An 18606-nucleotide genomic window follows, 5' to 3' on the forward strand; every position below is an offset into this window, starting at 1 on the left:
TCCAAAGGCAATGCACCATGGATGAACTGGTCAAGGATATTTGCTTATGCTTTTCCGCCTCTCCCACTCATTCCATTAATGGTTTGGAAACTCAAACAAGCATCCCTGATACTAATCCTAGTTCTCCCACATGGGCATGTCAACCATGGTTCACAACCCTATTGGAACTCTCGGTAGTTCCTCATCAAAAACGGCGTCTTACACAGAGCCATGGAGACATAACACACCCAGACCCCAGTCAACTCAATCTGGTGATCTGACACCTGAAGTCCTACAGTTTGGCTAACCCTAATCTACCGCCAGACTGTATGAATATTATCAAAGAAGCTAGACATCCTACCACAAGAGCCTGCTATGCAGCAAAGTGGAAGCGGTTTTTGATTTACTGTAATAACAACCACATCAACCTGCTTGACGCTTGTGTCCAAAACATTATACGCTATTTGTTATATCTACAACGTTCCAATTAAGCATACATGTCCATACGTTTACATCGAGCTGCTGTAGCTGCATACCTCCAAAATAGACAACATCTTTCCCTTTTTAGAGTACCCGTCATTAAAGCGTTTATGAAGGGACTCAAAAGAGTTATTCCCCTGAGACGTCCACCTGCTCCAGTGTGGAATCTCAACATTGTTCTCACCAGACTAATGGGTCCACCCTTTGACTCATTGCAGAGATGTGAACCGCAATTTCTCACATGGAAAGTTGCTTTCCTAGTTGCTATCACATCACTCAGAAGAGTGGGTGAACCTCAGGCATTATCTATAGAAGAACCTTTTTTACAAATGCATCAAAACAAATTAGTTCTTCGGACCAACCCTAAATTCCTTCCTAAAGTAATTTCTGCTTTTCATATCAATCAATCTGTTGAGTTGCCTGTGTTCTTCCCTGAACCAGATTCAGTGGCAGAACGTGCACTACACCCGTTAGATATGAAAAGAGCATTGCTTTATTACATTGAAATGATAAAACCTTTCCATAACACAAATCAGCTTATTGTCGCTTTTGATCCGCCACACAAAGGCAATCCTATGTCAAAAACAGATATTGCAAGGTGGATAGTCAAGTGCATTCAAATATGCTATGCAAAGGCTAAAAGAATATTAACAGCTCCCCCTAGAGCACACTCTACACGCAAACTGGGGGCTTCTATGGCATTCCTAAGAAATATACCCATAGATGATATATGCAAAGCTGCAACATGTTCTACACCTCACACATTCACAAAACACAATTCCACGGATGTGTTCGCTGCACAGCAAGCTAGAGCAGGCCAGGCAGTTTTACGTACACTATTTCAAACCACTGCAATACCTACAGGTTAGCCACCGCTTTGGGAGATAACTCCTATGTAGTCTATGCAACGCATTTAATGTACAGCTAATATGCCTCGAACGATAATGCTACTTACCCAGAATGCATCTGTTCTTGGCATATAGAGCTGTAGAGTCATAAGCGCCCACCTGCCACCCCGGGGACCTATACCTGTTGCCGTAACATCTTACTTAGATACATGCATTCATGGACATCTCCTTTTACTACTCTTAATAACTCCATTATCACCCTCTGCGGGAAAACAATCTAACAATGGAGTCGATGCCCATGCGCACTGTTAACGAAAGGAGGAGTCAGCTACCTCGTGACTGGAAAGACTTCTTCGAAGAAAAACAAAGTGCAAACATCCGGACCCAAGACTAGATGGCGATCTATGCAAAGCATATGACTCTACAGCTTTATATGCCAAGAACAGATGTATCTTGGGTAAGTGGCAATATATATATTTCTTCTCTTTTCTCAGCATGCAGAGGGAGATGTGGGGTTTAAGCAATAGGCATTTGGGCAGTAGGTCTGCCGTCTCCTGCACTCTTATTAACATTAGCATAGTCTGAGCTTGTGTTTTTATTAGATAAAGCAAGCTTTAGTAAAATGCTTTATTCAACAAAAGTTTACTTCTGAACTGTAATTTGAATGTATTTATTGTTTCACAGGAATGTCCAGCAGCGTCCTCATTCGGGCCAGTGTCACCTTGGGGTGCAATGTTCTCCTCTTTCTTTATTTGATGTTCTGAGCTGTCAGTCGGTATATTTTCTAAATGTGGAATAAAAACGTGACTCAGTCTACCCTGTGTGTATTTGTGCAATAATAAACGTACATTTTAAAGCCATTTGGCTATGAAAATGATGCCTTGCCTTTGTCATTCTGTTTCACTGAAAAAGGGGAGTGAGGATAATAATGAATAGTCGCTTCAGAAAAGTGGGCGGGCCCATAGTGTGCGTGACAGCGTGCCTGGATGGTGTGGGGCAAAGTACCCGGCAGGCCCTCTGCATTTCAATGGTAACTTGAAGGCCACCTGCAACATGAGTGGAAGATCACCTGCAACATGAGAGAGCCTTAGCTGATCAAGCATCCAGTGATGGGCAATACAGCTGAATTAGGTCCAAGAAGAGTTCCAAGATCCCATGAAATCCAAAGAGACAGGGAGGGATCAGGAGAGATGTGTCTACCCAGTAACACCTGGCAGAGAACCTTGTTAAAGTGTTAAAGTCTCTGGTAAGAAATGTATGAGGCAGTGTATAAGAGTTACTTTCCAAGAGTGTGTTTCTCAAAACAGGTGTAAGAACATTGGTACATCCCTTGTAGATTGACACATCACCCTAAGCATAGATTCCTTTGCAGGAGGAGCTGAGCAATTAATGAAATCCATTTGCTCACCATTTCAAAGCTCTTCTGTGCAGTGAAGATTAATAACCTTGTTGGCTCATGGGTATAGAATTGGTGTAGTGTTTTGCAGATCTAACATCACACCATTCCAGCAAGGATAAGCAACTTGGAATGTATGTGTATCAAGGTTACAATGTGCTAGGGACTGTACATTTCAAATTTGGAGGTATGGTTCATCTCTCGCAGCAGGAAGTGTCACACCTGCTGGGAAGGGCTAGAACCTGAGCTTTAGATGCACATCAGCCCAGATCTCTGCTTTATTCACAGTGACTCCTAAGAGTAGCAGAATCTTCAGCAGGCAACAGCTACTCTTACGGAGCCGATCTACAAACTCCTTGATTTGATGGCGAAGCCCCTTTTGACACACAGAGTGCTACTCCACAACTTTTGTCAACCATGTGTTTACGTTAGTGAGGTTTTAGTGTTATTCTAATAGTTTTACAATCATTTCAATTGCTTTATCATTGAACCAATGTCAAGTCCCATCTTGTCACTGACGTCAAGTGTAACTTCACAATGCTACAATAATGCATATATTCACGAAGTTTCCATATTCCTGCACTAATGCACGTTTTACCCAGTTTTGATGGGGATACAAGAATACGCACGCCCAGTTTTTAGGCTCCTGAAGTAAGACGCGTTGCCCATTTTCCATATGATAGCAGTAATGCGCGTTTGCTTAATCACCACAGTGCTGGAGTTGTGCTTATTTGTGATTAGTCATCCTAGCCCCACATTAATGCACCGTTTGTCCATGTTTTGCAATGCTTCCGTTGCTTTGCAACTGCGTAAAACTGCAATAAGGCACACATTAACACTCCATTCATAATGCTAGAATAATGCACATATTCACACAGTTTCCAACCTGCTGCACTAATGCACATTTGCCCAAGTCCTACAATGCTCCAGATGCTTTGCAGTTGCGTAAAATGCAATAAACCAACATTAGCACACTTTTCACAATGCTTCTGTAATCTACATTATTATTCAATTTTCATAGTGCTACGCCAATCCACATGATACTCCAAGTTCTTCAGTGCTGGACTAGCGGAAATATCCGTGCATTTGCAACAACGGCACTGTACGCTTCCCGATCAACATAAAACAGAGTCACACCACCACAAAAACACAATGTCTAAACTTCCTACTAATTCATTTATTTAAAAATATATAAAGCGCGCGGCTACCCAACAGGGTTTCCCGGCACTGAAGCAGGACTAGCGAGGAAGGGGCTCAGATGGCATTAGGCCTGACTAAAAAGGAAGGTCTTTTTCGGAAAACAAGGAGAAATTGACAATTCCTGAGTTCTAGCGGAAGGGAATTTCACAGTTTAGGTCCCAGGAAGGAAAACGAACGGGCGCCCATACGAGTCAGCCGAACTCTGGGAACAGAGAAAGGAGAGAGATTGGCCGATCTTAGGTTGCGAGAGGGTCGGTAAGGCTTGACAAGATTGAGTATGTATACGGGGCCAGGCCGTGTTGAGCTCTAAACATGTAGCAGAGGGCCTTAAACTCGATACGCTTACTAACCCTGAGCCAATGAAGTTGATGGAGCAGAGGGGAAGCAGAGGCGTGCCGAGGCAACCTAAAAAGTAGGCAGGCTTCCGCATTCTGAAAGAGCTGGAGACGATGTACAGAGGTCTTGTCCGCATCCAGATATAGTAAATTTCCATAATCAAGTCTGGAGATCACCAAGGCCTGCAGAACAGTCCTCTGAGCAGCCGGTGGAATTAGCCAAAGAATTTTCTTTAGCCACTTGAGGACAGCAAAGCAGGCCAAAGTGACTCCCAAGATCTGAGCAGCAAGGGAGAGCTTGCTATCGATGGAAAAACCCAGGTTCTTAACCTTTGGAACCGGGGTAGGCAAGGGTCCAAAAGAGACCGTCCAATGGTTGGCTCCCCAGAGCCCAGGGTTGACCCCAGAATGAGAACCTCAGTCTTTGAACCATTCAGCCTTAAAGCATTTCTGGACATCCGCAATGAGATGTTACGCAGACCAAGTTTAAGTAAGGAAGGATCCTGATGTTGAGCTGGCGATAAAGAGAAAATAATCTGCGTATTGTCAGCATATGAAAGGATGGTCAACCCAGATTTTACTGCAATGTCTGCCAAAGGGCGAATGTAGAGATTGAAAAGCAGAGGACTCAAAATAGAGCCCTGTGGAACTCAAGATGTTATGGCAACATGACTAGATTTAGAAGTGAGAGAGAAAACTTGAAAGGAGCGATCCTTTAGAAACTAAATCAACCACTGCAATGCTACACCTACAATGCCAGAGCTTTCAAAGCGATCCACCAGAAAAGAATGGGAGACCATGTCAAAGGCGGCGCTCAAATCCAATAGGATGAGCGCTGCTGTACCCACACGATCAAGCTGCTGTCTAAGGTTCTCCGTGATCCCCAACAGAGCTGATTCGGTACTGTGATCAGGACGAAAGCCAGACTGTGATGGATATAATAACGTATGTTTTGTCACAGGTAGAGAGAGTTGGGAGTTAATGTGTTTTTCCAAAAGTATGGAGAGGAGAGATGTAGGCCTGTAATTTGACCAACAAAGGGGATCTAAGCCAGTCCTTTTCAACAAAGAAAGCACAAGAGCATGCTTCCAATTACGAGGCAGCTGGCCCAGTTTAAGAAAGGAATTAAAAAGCTTGGTAATCACCTCGAGGGACGGCTCGTCCAGGCATCTAAGCTTAGATGAGGGGAAGGGATCAAGTGGAGAGCCAGACTTAATGTTATCCAGTAACTAATAAATGCTCAATCACTCTCTAAAAACAAGCATTACATCTACAACCTACTCACTGACACTCACCCTGACTTACTCTTCATAACTGAATCATGGTTGGGATACTTGACTCCTGTGTTGCGTGAAGCCATTCCTCTAGGTTATCAAACTATCACACAAAATCATACAGGCAAAAGAGGAGGCAGGCTCACTAAAGTGGGCGACGTCCACATACAAGGTTGTGAGGCCCTCTGCTCCAGATGCAACCCTACACCAACTTCCCCCTGTAACTTCCTTCTCCTTTACAGACCTCTGCCTCGAAATGCAACATTCCCAGAAACATTTCTAGATGCAATTTCAAACTTGATAACACTACACTCCAACCTATGCATTCTTGGTGACCTAAACATTTGGTTTGACAAACCCAATATGCCCCACTCAAAAACCATCTTCACTGGCCTAGACACACTAAACCTACATCAGATTGTCCACAAACCCACACACATTGCAGGGCACATCATAGATGTCATTTTTGAAAATCCAGAACAAGTTACCTTTAAAACGATGACTCCAGTCACATGGTCAGACCACGGTTTGCTAGCTTTCAAACAGAAAACACCAAACAGCAACACACCTAAAACCACCTCACATGCATCCACCTATCGACCATGGAACAAACTCAATTTTGAACACTTACAAACAGAACTAACATCCAGCACAGATCTAAACACAATAAATTTAGTTTGAAAACTATACGAGTTACTACAGGAAGATTTTGATATCCTAATAACACTCAGACCGACAAAACAGGACAAAAGAAAACAAACACCTTGGAGAAATACAGAACTAAAATAGATAAAACAGCACATTAGAAAGCTTTACCACACCTGGCTAAAGCAAACAGCAATCAAGACAACCTTCACCTACAGAAACTTAACAGACTATACAAGTTAGCAATCAAAAAAGCGAGAAAAGGGACTATTCAGACAGAATTCAAAATGCTAAACCTGAAAATAAAGATTTTTTTACAAATGCTCACTGAATTTTGCAAACCTAAATGCATAGAAGAAGCTCATCCCATTACTCAAGAATTCATGAGCTAACTGTCAAATCCTCACACAGACACAGTGGACTCTTATTTAAAACAAAGGAAAACCACCACCAGCAACCCTTTTTTTTAAAAAAACCTCCATGAGTAGGCTTACCCAGCCTCGGCATTCCTTCAAAAAAATATCGTAAAGTGAATTTATGAATCTGTTCAAAGCAAGCAGACCTGTTGGCAGCCCTTCTGACCCTTGTCCACCATAAACCTTCAATAACATTCTTCTAACTACCTCTGCTGCCGTACCAGTAAGAATCATCATCAATAATTTTTTAACTACAGGAATCTTTCCAGAAGACCTAAAAAAGGCATATATGCACCTATTATTAAAGAAAACTAATCTGGACCTGCTTGACCCTGAAAACTACAGACCAATTACATATGGACCTTCCCAGGGTAAACTGATAGAAAGAGCAGCATTCACCCAGATGTCACAATTTATTGAAGATAACTCCTTACTTTCTGATTTCCAAACAGGATTCCATCCAGGAAGCGGCACAGAATCTGCCCTCATCGCCATCTGAGATGACATCCAGAACACCGTAGATTAGAATGGTGTTGCTGCTCTACTTCTCTTGGACCTCTCAGATGCCTTTGACAGAGTTGACCATGACACTTTAATACATAATACAAAGACCCTATGAAACCGGCATAGAAGGAACTGCTCACGACTGGATCACATCCTACCTTCAAAACAGAACAAATGTCATCCATTCTCTCCCTTCCTCATCCAAACCATACATCACAAAATTGGGCAACCCTCAAGGCTCTATCATCTTACCCATGCTTTTCAACATCTACATGAAGTCATTATCGGCAATGATCAATGAATTTCACCTCTCATGCTATAACTATGCAGGTGACACACAAATATTCCTTAAACTGGAAAGTCCCAAAGACATTAGAAACTCTTAAATTTTCAGTTGCCGCAGAGCCGTTGATCTGTGGTTGACATGGAGTCATCTCAAATTAAATACTTCCAAAACAGAAATACTCACATGTGACAATTGGAAAAATGATGTCCCACTTGCTGCCTGGCCCGAAGATCTGGGAACACCTCCTAAAGTATCTAACAAAGTAAGATACCTTGGAATTACCATGGATTCCAAACTATCAATGAATGCTCAAGTGGACAAATTAGCAAGATCAAGCTTCATTACTATCAAAACAGCAACGCATCTTCCCCCACCTGGGATTTCCATACAAGGTCCAGGCTACTATCTTGCTTGTACTGTCTAAATTGATTATGCAAATGGCCTCTACCACGGATACTCTTTATCAACTATGAAAAGACTACAACAATTTAGAACTCTCCTGCTAGACTACTCCTACATGTACAGCCACAAACCCACATCTGCCCCGCCTTAAGAGCCCTACATTGGTTACCGGTTGCCAGAAGATCCTCTTTCAAGCTGCTTTGTAAATGTAAATGTGTTGTATTTGTAAAGCGCACGGCTGCTCACGCGACGGGGCGTCCCGGCGCTGCACTCTTACCGCTGTGGAACCCTTCCCGGCTTTTCCATGTGAAATGTCCACTCCTGGGCACCCCCAAGGTGAAGCCAGGCATCCAAGCACTGCTGGGGCCGTTGTGGCGATTAAGCAAGCTATTGCCCAGAGTCACAGAGTGGGACCCATGATTAGACTAGGCACCGAGGCGAGAATTATCAGGTCCGGGGAGATTGAGTCCAAGAGCCACCGATGCGGGAATTGAACCCTGGTCCCGGGCCAGACCTCTGCATCAGGGTCTGCCGCTCTAACCATTGAGGTACAAAAGGGGGGAGGTGATGAACAGAGCATCAGAACCAATCAAACACTCACACCCAGTCAAAAGATCTGGGTTTGATCCATCACCGTTCTTTAGCCCACTCTGCCACCCCAGTTCAGACATGGCTATATGCAAATCAGTTTGACCCTGTGCATCATGGGAACAGTCCAGCCCGAACTGCCAAGCCATGCCTTCCCTGGACCGGAAGCAAGCTTCCGAGGACCGGTTTCTGGCATTCCAGCCGTCTTCAGCCCGGCTTGCTTGAATCCAGTGGCAAAGTGAGCAAGGGACTCACGTCTGAGCATACCCTGCCACACTTATGGCGGTACAAAAGGGGGAGGTGATGGACGGAGCATCAGAACCAATCAAACACTCACACCCAGTCAAAAGATCTGGGTTTGATCCATCACCGTTCTTTAGCCCACTCTGCCACCCCAGTTTGATCCATCACCGTTCTTTAGCCCACTCTGCCACCCCAGTTCAGACATGGCTATATGCAAATCAGTCTGACCCTGTGCCTCATGGGAACAGTCCAGCCCGAACTGCCAAGCCATGCCTTCCCTGGGCCGGAAGCAAGCTTCCGAGGACCGTTTCTGGCATTCCAGCCGTCTTCAGCCCGGCTTGCTTGAATCCAGTGGCAAAGTGAGCAAGGGACTCACGTCTGAGCATATCCTGCCACACTTATGGCGGTACAAAAGGGGGAGGTGATGGACGGAGCATCAGAACCAATCAAGCACTCGCACCCAGTCAAAAGATCTGGGTTTGATCCATCACCGTTCTTTAGCCCACTCTGCCACCCCAGTTCAGACATGGCTATATGCAAATCAGTCTGACCCTGTGCCTCATGGGAACAGTCCAGTCCAGTCCCTTGCTCACTTTGCCACTGGATTCAAGCAAGCCGGGCTGAAGACGGCTGTAATGCCAGAAACCGGTCCTCGGAAGCTCGTTTCCGGTCCAGTGAAGGCATGGCTTGGCAGTTCGGGCTGGACTGTTCCCCATACACATTAAAACTTGTTGCCCTTGACCCCAAACAATATGTCCTGGGCGTCGGGCTATAGGAATGCCACATCCCTGCCTTCATGTATTTATGTATCTATATATTTATTACTTTACTCCTATAGTTAAAATAAAAACATATATGCGTCTCTCTAATGCACTACACTATGTTTTACCCTATACCTCTCAGTATATGTTCTACCTCTACCCTCTGACTTTTCCCAAACCTCATTCTACTAATATGATCTCTAAAATAACCCTTTCTAGACTCTTCCCTCCTTTAACTCTCCTTGCATCAGCCCAAATCTCACTTTACTACTCAGATATTCCAAACAATCCTTTCTAAATTCTTCCCTTATGTATCCCTCCCAAGACTCATCTGAGACCCCTTTTTAGGTCTCGCCAGAGTCAATGAGCTTATGCATTGCTCCGGCGAGATTATAGTAAGCGGTCCGAAAAGTCTACCAAAGTGGCGGATTAGACACAGTTCATGTGAGACAGGCGCTTGCACAACGCCAGCCACGTCACACACCACCATTTGTCTGTGCCTCTGCATCAGACTTCAAAGGCTGCCGCTCCCCCGCATCAGACTTCAAAGGAATGCGCTCCCACTCCCCCGCCACAGGAATGCCAAGAGCTTGTTTTGCTTGCTACTCCTTGCCCTCTGGTCTCCGTCTGCTCTACCGTGTGCTTGCATCTTCCTTCCTTGGACCTGGGTGTTTTCCGTGTTCTCCCATTCAGTGCCTTCTCGACCCTCTACTAATTGATTGCTGTCCAAGCCCCAGCCCTTGCTGCCTCTATCATTATACACTCTCCCTGTGTTTTCCTGTTTCCCCTTGGTTTTTCCCGACTCCATCATTCTGTGCTTTGATAAACTGAACGCGCTTTGTAGCACTCAACCCTGCGCGTTCTTCCTGCTCCTGTTTGTCCGTTCCTAATATGACCTTATATGACGTCAATTACCTTATTCGTTATATCCTGTCCACCTTTGGTTCCCATTTCATTTCCTCCTGTCACAACCACTCCCTGTCCTGGCTTACCCTCGACCTGCTTTCCTTGTCACTGCTTATGTGCCCTGTTCTTGATTTTAATCCACTGCTCCATCTCCCAGCTTGCTTGATTTGTCCCAACTTGTTTGCCCTGTCGCTGCCTACTTTGCCTGTTCCAGATTTCTCACTTCTGCTTGCTTTCCTGCTTGAATACCCTGTCCCATATTCCACGCCCTATTTTCTTTCTGTGACCATCTGTCCCTGCTTGCATCTCTGGTCGCTGCTCGTTTTCCCCGCGTGCCTCCTCTTTCTCGGATTCCTTGCCCTGCCCCAGTGCCTGTTTTCTCCCCCTGCCCACATTCGTTGCCCTATCTCTGCCTGCTTTCTCTGAGCTTCCTCAGTTCTTGCGTGCTTCTCCCGTCAATGCCAGCCTGCCCTGTTGCTGCCTGCATGCCTCTAATTGCCTGCCCTGTCCCAGACTCCTTGCTCTGTCTCTGCTTGCTTTTTCTGACACTTCTCCGTCCCTGCTTGCTTCCCTTGCCACTGCTTGCTTGCCCCGAATTCTGTGCCCTGTTCCTGCTTGCTTTTCTGAGCTTTCTCTGTCGTTGATTGATTTTTGTGTGCTTCCCCTGCCCCTCTCTACTTTCGCTGACTCCCTCTGACCCTCCTTGTTTCATATGTCCCTGCTTGCTTGTCCCGGATTTCTTGCCCTGTCCGTGCTTGCTTTCTCTCGCCCTCCTCTGTGCCTGCTTGCCTTCTTTGACGAACCTCGGTCCCTGCTTGCTTTCTGTGCTTCCCCAGATTCCTCGCCCAGGCCCTGATTACTTGCCCTGTCCTTGCTTTCTCTGACTCTCCGCTGTTTCTCCTTAATTTCGCCGACTCCCTCTGACCCTGCTTGTTTCACCTGTCGCCACTTGCCCCAGGTTCCTTGCCCTGTTCCAGATTCCTTGCCCTGTCTTCGCTTGCTTTCTCTGACTTTTCTCTGTCCATTGTTTTACTTCGAGAGCTGTAGTAAAGAGGAAAGCCTTGGAGGGAAGCTGACACTAACGATTATTGAGGGCTTTGAATTTAGGGAACTCTAGTACCAGGCGACTCCATGCCATGTGCTCCAGTTCCGGAGCTTTTATTTAACAAACTGAAGACTTCTGGGAATTGTAGTTCTGATCTTTAGTTGAACGGACTCCGAAAGCAGTGATTAGTAAAACAAAAGCATAGGACTGAAGCATGGTGAAATATAGTCAACAGGCAACTTTAAACAAAAAGACTCCCCTATTCCCCTCAACAGGGGAGGCAGGCTTCAGGGCACTCTGACAGAAGAGCTACTGTGACGAAAAGCGCTCGGGCCTCGATCATTAGAAGCCTATTGAGTAACAAGCATTTGCAATGCAATAGGTCTTGCATTATTAAAGTTTAAGCTATTGGCATTGCTAAATAATGCAACACCAATAGCTCAAACTTTAATAATGCGAGACCTATTGCATTGCAAAAGTTTGCAAAGCTCATTACTTAATAGAGTGTTGCTCTATAAACGCTTTCAAAGAGAGTGGCGAGCGCATTTGACTGCACGTCTATGGCACGATTATACAACATTCATTTGGCACAACATTCATTTGGCTTTTAGTGGGGATAGCGGTTCTTTCTTGCACGACTGTGTGTTTGTGAGGATGGTGGCCTCTGGCTGCAGCCTTCCGCCCCTCCCTTTGCCCAACAAGGATGGTCGTGGAGGGGAGCAATTGACAAGGCCTCATTCCCCTCCCAAGAATCAACGCTTGCGACCCTTGGCGCCAGATGGAAGCCACGTCTGTTGCAATGTTGACACAACTGGCCATTAATTAAAGAGTATGGCCAAACCACAGGACGATACGAGAGGTACATTTCCCAATTCCCCCGCTCGTTATTAAACACAAATATACACTGGTAACCGAAAGACATTTTCAATATGTTTCTGCGGATGGATTTTTATTAATCCATCATATTCCTGGAGGATTCTAAGTTCATGAGCTACTAAGGCAACAAACAATCCTTTGGCGCTGCTGGCATCGCGGTTGAAAGACTTTATGGGGACTTCAAAGCGGCGCGCTGGTTCTGCTTTCACCCACCGCTCTCCCTCCATTTCAATCAATTACGGGCTCCAGCTACACACCCACTCATAAACACACGCACTCGCAAACACACGCACTCACAAACACACGCACTCGCAAAGACACGCATTCGCAAAGACACGCACTCGCAAAGACACGCACTCACAAAGACACGCACTCACAAAGACACGCACTAACAAAGACGCACTCACAAACACACGCACTCACAAACACACGCACTCACAAACACACGCACTCACAAACAGGGTAGCACTTTGATGTCCCACTTGTTTGACAGCTTCTTTGGAAGAGACTGATGATTATGCATGGCGAAGATGTGGTGTCATGGCAGAGCTAAATATACAAACAATATCCGGGCAACCTCCTCATCAGCAGTAAATCAGCAAAGCTTCTCCCATTTAACATTGGAGCACTACATTCTCACTGAAAGAGCTGGTCTTGTGGTCTTTCTGAAACTCTAAAGGTGGTTGACAACCCGCAGGCTTTGCTTGAGCTCACGTGCACACATGTCCACATTTATTGCAGAGCTTATACAATAAAGGATGCAGGTCGGGGTGCTCCTTTCAGCAAGGCTTTAAGTGGGATGAACTGGGGGGGGTCTCTCAAAGTGGCGTGGTCAACGTAATTAAGGGCGTGGCTTAAAAAAAAATTGCCTTACACATATTTATCGCCCCCATTCTATCTATTGCTCTCACTCTATCTATCGCCCTCTATCTATTGCCCTCACTCTATCTATCGCCCTCACTCCATCTATCGCCCTCTATCGCCCTCACTCTATCTATCACCCTCACTCTATCTCTCTATCACTATATCTATCACCCTCACTCTATCTATCGCCCTCTATCGCCCTCACTCTATCTATCACCCTCACTCTATCTATCGCCCTCTATCGCCCTCACTCCATCTATCGCCCTCACTCTATCTATCTATCACTATATCTATCACCCTCACTCTATCTATCTATCGCCCTCACTCTATCGCCCTCTATTGCCCTCACTCTATCTATCGCCCTCACTCTATCTATACACCCAACCACACACACACACAACCACACTCACACAACCACACACATCTATCTATCGCCCTCACTCTATATATCTATCTATCGCCCTCACTCTATCTGTCACCCTCACCCTATCTATCTGTCGCCCTCACTCTATCTATCACCCTCACTCTATCTATCTATCTATCGCCCTCACTCTTTCTACCTGTCGCCCTCACTCTATCTATCTATCTGTCGCCCTCACTCTATCTATCTATCTATCTATCGCCCTCACTCTATCGCCCTTACTCTATCTATCTATCTGTCGCCCTCACTCTATCTATCTATCTATCTATCGCCCTCACTCTATCGCCCTTACTCTATCTATCTATCGCCCTCACTCTATCTATCTATCTCGCTCTATCTATCGCCCTCTATCTATCTATCGCCCTCACTCTATCTAGCTATATATCTATCTATCTATCGCCCTCACTCTATCTATCTATCGCCCTCACTCTATCTATCTATCACCCTCACTCTATCTATCGCCCTCTATCTATCTATCGCCCTCTAGCTATCTATCGCTCTCACTCTATCTATCTATCTATCGCCATCACTCTATCTACCGCCCTCACTCTATCTATCTGTCTATCGCTCTCTCTCTGTCTATCTATCGCACTCACTCTATCTATCGCCATCACTTTATCTATTGATTGCCCTCACTCTGTCTATCTATCGCCCTCACTCTATTTATCTATCTATCGCCCTCCCTCTATCTGTCTATCGCACCACCACAGCATCACTCAGGGGCACCACAGCATCACTCAGGGGCACCACAACATCACTATGCGCTACTACAGCATCACTGAACGCCACAGCATCACTCGTCGCCACCACAACATTACTCAGCGCCACCACAGCATCAATCTGTGCAACCATTCAACAACAACTGGTTCAAATATGTTCTCTCAATGTTTCAAGCTTTATTACAAATGTCACAAAAAGATGTTAATATTTCACTTCTGGTCTTGGATTTTCATCACAATAAAATACACTGAACATAATCTTCACAAAAGTTATTTTAAAAAGTTTAAGCTATTGCCATTATAAATTACAATAACTTTTATTTAAGTATTAATTATTTAAAAAAATGTAAAGTAATTGTTATTTGTAATATCAACACATCTAAGTCACGTAAATACAAAACATGTTGCATTACAAATGCTATAGGTGTCACATTTGCAAAAGTTAAAAGTATTGGCATTGTAAATGACAAAGCTATTAATTTCGCTATTTTCAAAACCAACACATAAATAAAAAAATTGTCATTTACAATACCAATAGCTCAAACTTTCCTAATGCGAGACCTATTGCATGCAAATGCTTGTTACTACTAGGAAATCCCTAATCAATTTCTAGAAACTTTCCCTCCTCCATCTCTCCTTTACTCCCCCAAACCTCCTCTTACTACTATGATCTCCCAATAAACACTTTCCAGACTCGTCCCTCTTCTATCCCTACATTAGCCTTGTCAATCCAACTAACAGACTCACATGTCCAACACTCAAATTAATCTATATTTCCCTATAATAATGTACCACGAATCCATTTTTGGTTCCGGAGTTACCGTGCTACTCGCTGAAAAGTGCTTTGACACCTCATATGGGGTAGACATATGGGGTAGTAAGCGCTATATAGATACAATTACAATTATGCAGTAGCAAACATAGTTGTCCTACTTCTACAGTGCTGTAGTAATGCACATGTCTGCCTGGTTTTCGTGATGCACATATGTACCACGGCAAATACATCATGCTTTCATTAATACACACTGACAAACACTAGCTGGCATACACACACATGCTACAGTAAAGGCAGACAACCACACACACAGTGGTGCACACAAAGGCTCAACACACATCTCCAAATGCACATGCATAGCCAGGCACAGACTGCTCAATGTACAGGGACCGACAAAGATGTGCATAAACACACTAAACAGTCACACAGGAGAAGTTTTTCTCTGGAGCCTGCTGCCGGAGCAGCCGAGCACCGAGGCTGCCTAGTCTTGATTCTACCTTCTGCCTTATTCCCCACCCTACATTTCCTGCCTCATTATCTCCCTCTTGCAGGCGCGTTATCGTTTCTGCCTGCTCTCTGGGTCACAATGTTCCTATCTGTCGCTGCCTCATTCTGTTAAGCTTTCTGCTGGTTTCTCTCTTGCTCTGAGTCTGAGTCTAATGATAAAATATGTCTCGGTCCCTGTCCCCCCAAAAAAGTGAATGCCAGTGCCCACAACTGCAATCACCCGTACAAATTAAACACTGCACATCCCTTGACAACCCCCTAACATAGGTCAATCTATAGCTAATTTCAATCACCAACTCGAAAAGTACACCAAATGCAAAGTGGAGCGTTTCGAAGCACTATCTGGGCAGCGCTTCATAAAAGCTGCATCGCAATACAAAAAGACCCATGTTATCTTATGATAATATAGCTTTATAAAGCACACTACCAAGACAAGACAAAAAGGTCTTGGCGCTTTAGCTTTTATTCATAGAAGTAGAAATTATGCAGCACGGATATAGATCTGTTCTCTTTTCGGTGTCTGCGGAATGTTAAAACAAACCGCGGCTCCTGCGGCCTCTGCATTTTTGTTTGCGATGCTGAGATGGTGTCCGAAGCACTCCTCGTAGTCTTGTCTGGTGGCGGTGAGAGAAGAACCGCTGTTGATGTTCACTTTTTTCAGTGATGCTTAAAGAAGAGTTCTCAGACAGTCCAGGTGAGCGGTATTGATAGAAAGTGTGAAACACGTGCACCGTCCACCCTGTCTACATTGCTGATTAAGAAGTGTGAAGGGATGCGCCCCGCTCTCCTGTTCGTATTCATTACAGTGCCCAGAAGCCCTTATTGGCCCACTTCGCAGTAACCCGTTCTGGTGATATGACCAGAGGTGTGCCCGGTCCACAAGCCAACACTCTGTTGTAACGTGTTTTAATTTACTCTTTATATTGTCACCTAAACCATGACTGCCAACAAAAGTAAACTTCACACTTAAATTATTGTCCAGCTAAGTGGTACTGTGTGTTCATCCGCCGCAGAATAACAAGTCTGAATCTGCACCTCTGACCTGCAGTTTACAAACACATCTCCACAGATAAAGCTAAGCCTACTGAGCTAGCTGACTGACATCACGCCTGTCCGGGTTACTTCTTCTTCGTGGAGTTTATGAAATGTCTGCCTCGAGGTGATATCTTATTCATCTCTCCCTCCCACGTAAGTAATATTTCGCCTCCCCCCACCGCCTCAATATGGCAATGCTCCCATCCCTCTAACTAGTGACGTCACAGTTTGTGATTCCGTTTGCATCACTCTTTTGTTCCTACAGCAGGAGGAGAGAGGTACTATGAACACGTGACAGCCTCCTGAGGGCTGGAGAATATCAGGGCACCCTACTCCGAAGCTGAGGAACAAAGTTTGGTCAGGGAACCTGTTGTATCTATGTCTTTAAGTATATGCATTCTTTCTCGAGAATGCAACCATGTCACCTTAGAATGTTACATAGTCAGTCAGTTGTTCTCAAGGTCTTGGATGTAGATGACTTGCCTCCCTGTTGGGTTAATAAACCTCTTCAAATCTACTTCATGAGTATTGCATCATTACAATACTGGCGACGATGAGCCCAGCAGGCGACTATGAACCCAGCGCGACAAGAATCTTCTACTGAATGAGACTTTCAAAATAAAAAAAAATAAAAACCCTCGTTCATCTTTGCACCTTAAACGCGATATCGACGTGACAAATTCCACAGGCGGCACCCAGCGGCAAGTACTACCATAATTTTCTTGGTCAAAAGTGGTTTAATTTGCGAAATATCCCTACCTTCGTTACTCGGCATCTTTTGAATCCTGTGCGCGAGGTGTCCAAGTTCTGAGGAGCGAGCCTGCCATTGTTGTGACGTCTCTCCCAAACGACGCACATCGTCATAGCTCAGCCACACGCCACACGCTACGTGTTGCCTTAGTGATCAGCAAGCGCGTCTCTGCTACTTGACGCACAATTCTATCACCTAGCAACCGCGTGTTTGCTGTCCCGACGCACTTGATCTTCAAACATTTACGGAGGCGCATCGGACAAATTATAAAGTGCGTTGTGACTCCGATTTCGTATACCTTTGTATCTTCAAGTTAACGGATATTACCACATATTTACAAATAATTTGAGGCAAGTCATAAAATTTTTGTTTGAAGCAATTTGACCTTTGGATAATTGTAACCAGATTGGAAGCATCTGGAAATCAATTTATACATTGAAACTTACCATTGTAATAATATTTCCATGCGATTCCAGTAGTAACAACAGCACGCAGAACACAGTATAGAATAACAGAAATGGAATTATAAGAAATATTCAAGTGAAGCAAGGCATTGCGCACTAAAGAGAAACAGCGGTGACACTAAAGAGAGGCTGTGGAACCTCCTTGTTATTATTTTAACTTTTTATTTTAAATTCTTATTTTAGATTGTTGTGTTAGCTTATTTAGTTAACTTATTGTGTTAGTTTGTTTAGTTGTTTTCCCTTTCAGCATGTCGTCTTCTGCAAGCGGAATGAATCAACCTCCCCAGTTTTTAAGCGAGCAAGGTGAACCCATATTACCATGAAAAAAATGGAAACCCATTTTTGACTCCTATTTACTTGCAATTGGTGGAGAGAAATTTTCTGCCATCAGGAAACAGGCTGTTTTACTAAACAATCTTGGTATAGAAGGAAGAAATATTTATGACAGTCTAGATCCGATACCCATTGGCAGGGGAGCAGGTGAACCTTCAGATGTATATGAGATGAGCGTACTCCTCCTTAAAAATCATTTTGGTGCACGCATTAACGTTGTCATGGAAAGACACAAATTTTTCATGCGCGTTCAGGCTAAAAATGAGAGAGTTGAGAACTACGTGGCAGCACTCAAATCCCTTGCACAAACTTGTGAATTTGAACTCTTGACTGACTCCCTCATTCGTGATCAGCTCGTCCGTTGCACTAACGACCTCAAAATACAAGAGAAATTGTTATCTAAAAATCCCAATTTGAAAGAAGCCATACTTATTGTTGAAAGTGTTGAACATACCTCTACATGGGTCAAGGAGATTAGGAAGGGCCCTTCCCAGAATGATCCTGTTTCCAGTATCACTCATGAACATCGACAAATTCTTCAACCAGAGTGTAG

At 44.5% G+C, this 18606-nt stretch overlaps 1 protein-coding gene across 1 annotated transcript in view; it reads left to right on the forward strand.

Annotated features, from left to right (window-relative positions):
- Window positions 1-2125, forward strand: part of LOC144825220 (stereocilin-like) — a 41006-nt gene extending 38881 nt beyond the window's left edge. The window contains exon 5 of the mRNA XM_078684068.1: window positions 1992-2125. Coding sequence (XP_078540194.1) covers window positions 1992-2071 — 80 coding nt within the window. The 3' untranslated portion in view covers window positions 2072-2125. The remainder of the gene's footprint in view (window positions 1-1991) is intronic.
- The last annotated feature ends 16481 nt before the right edge of the window (window positions 2126-18606 follow it).

This window comes from Lissotriton helveticus, chromosome 3_1 (assembly GCF_964261635.1).
Source record: "Lissotriton helveticus chromosome 3_1, aLisHel1.1, whole genome shotgun sequence".
Classification (NCBI taxonomy): Eukaryota; Metazoa; Chordata; class Amphibia; order Caudata; family Salamandridae; genus Lissotriton; species Lissotriton helveticus.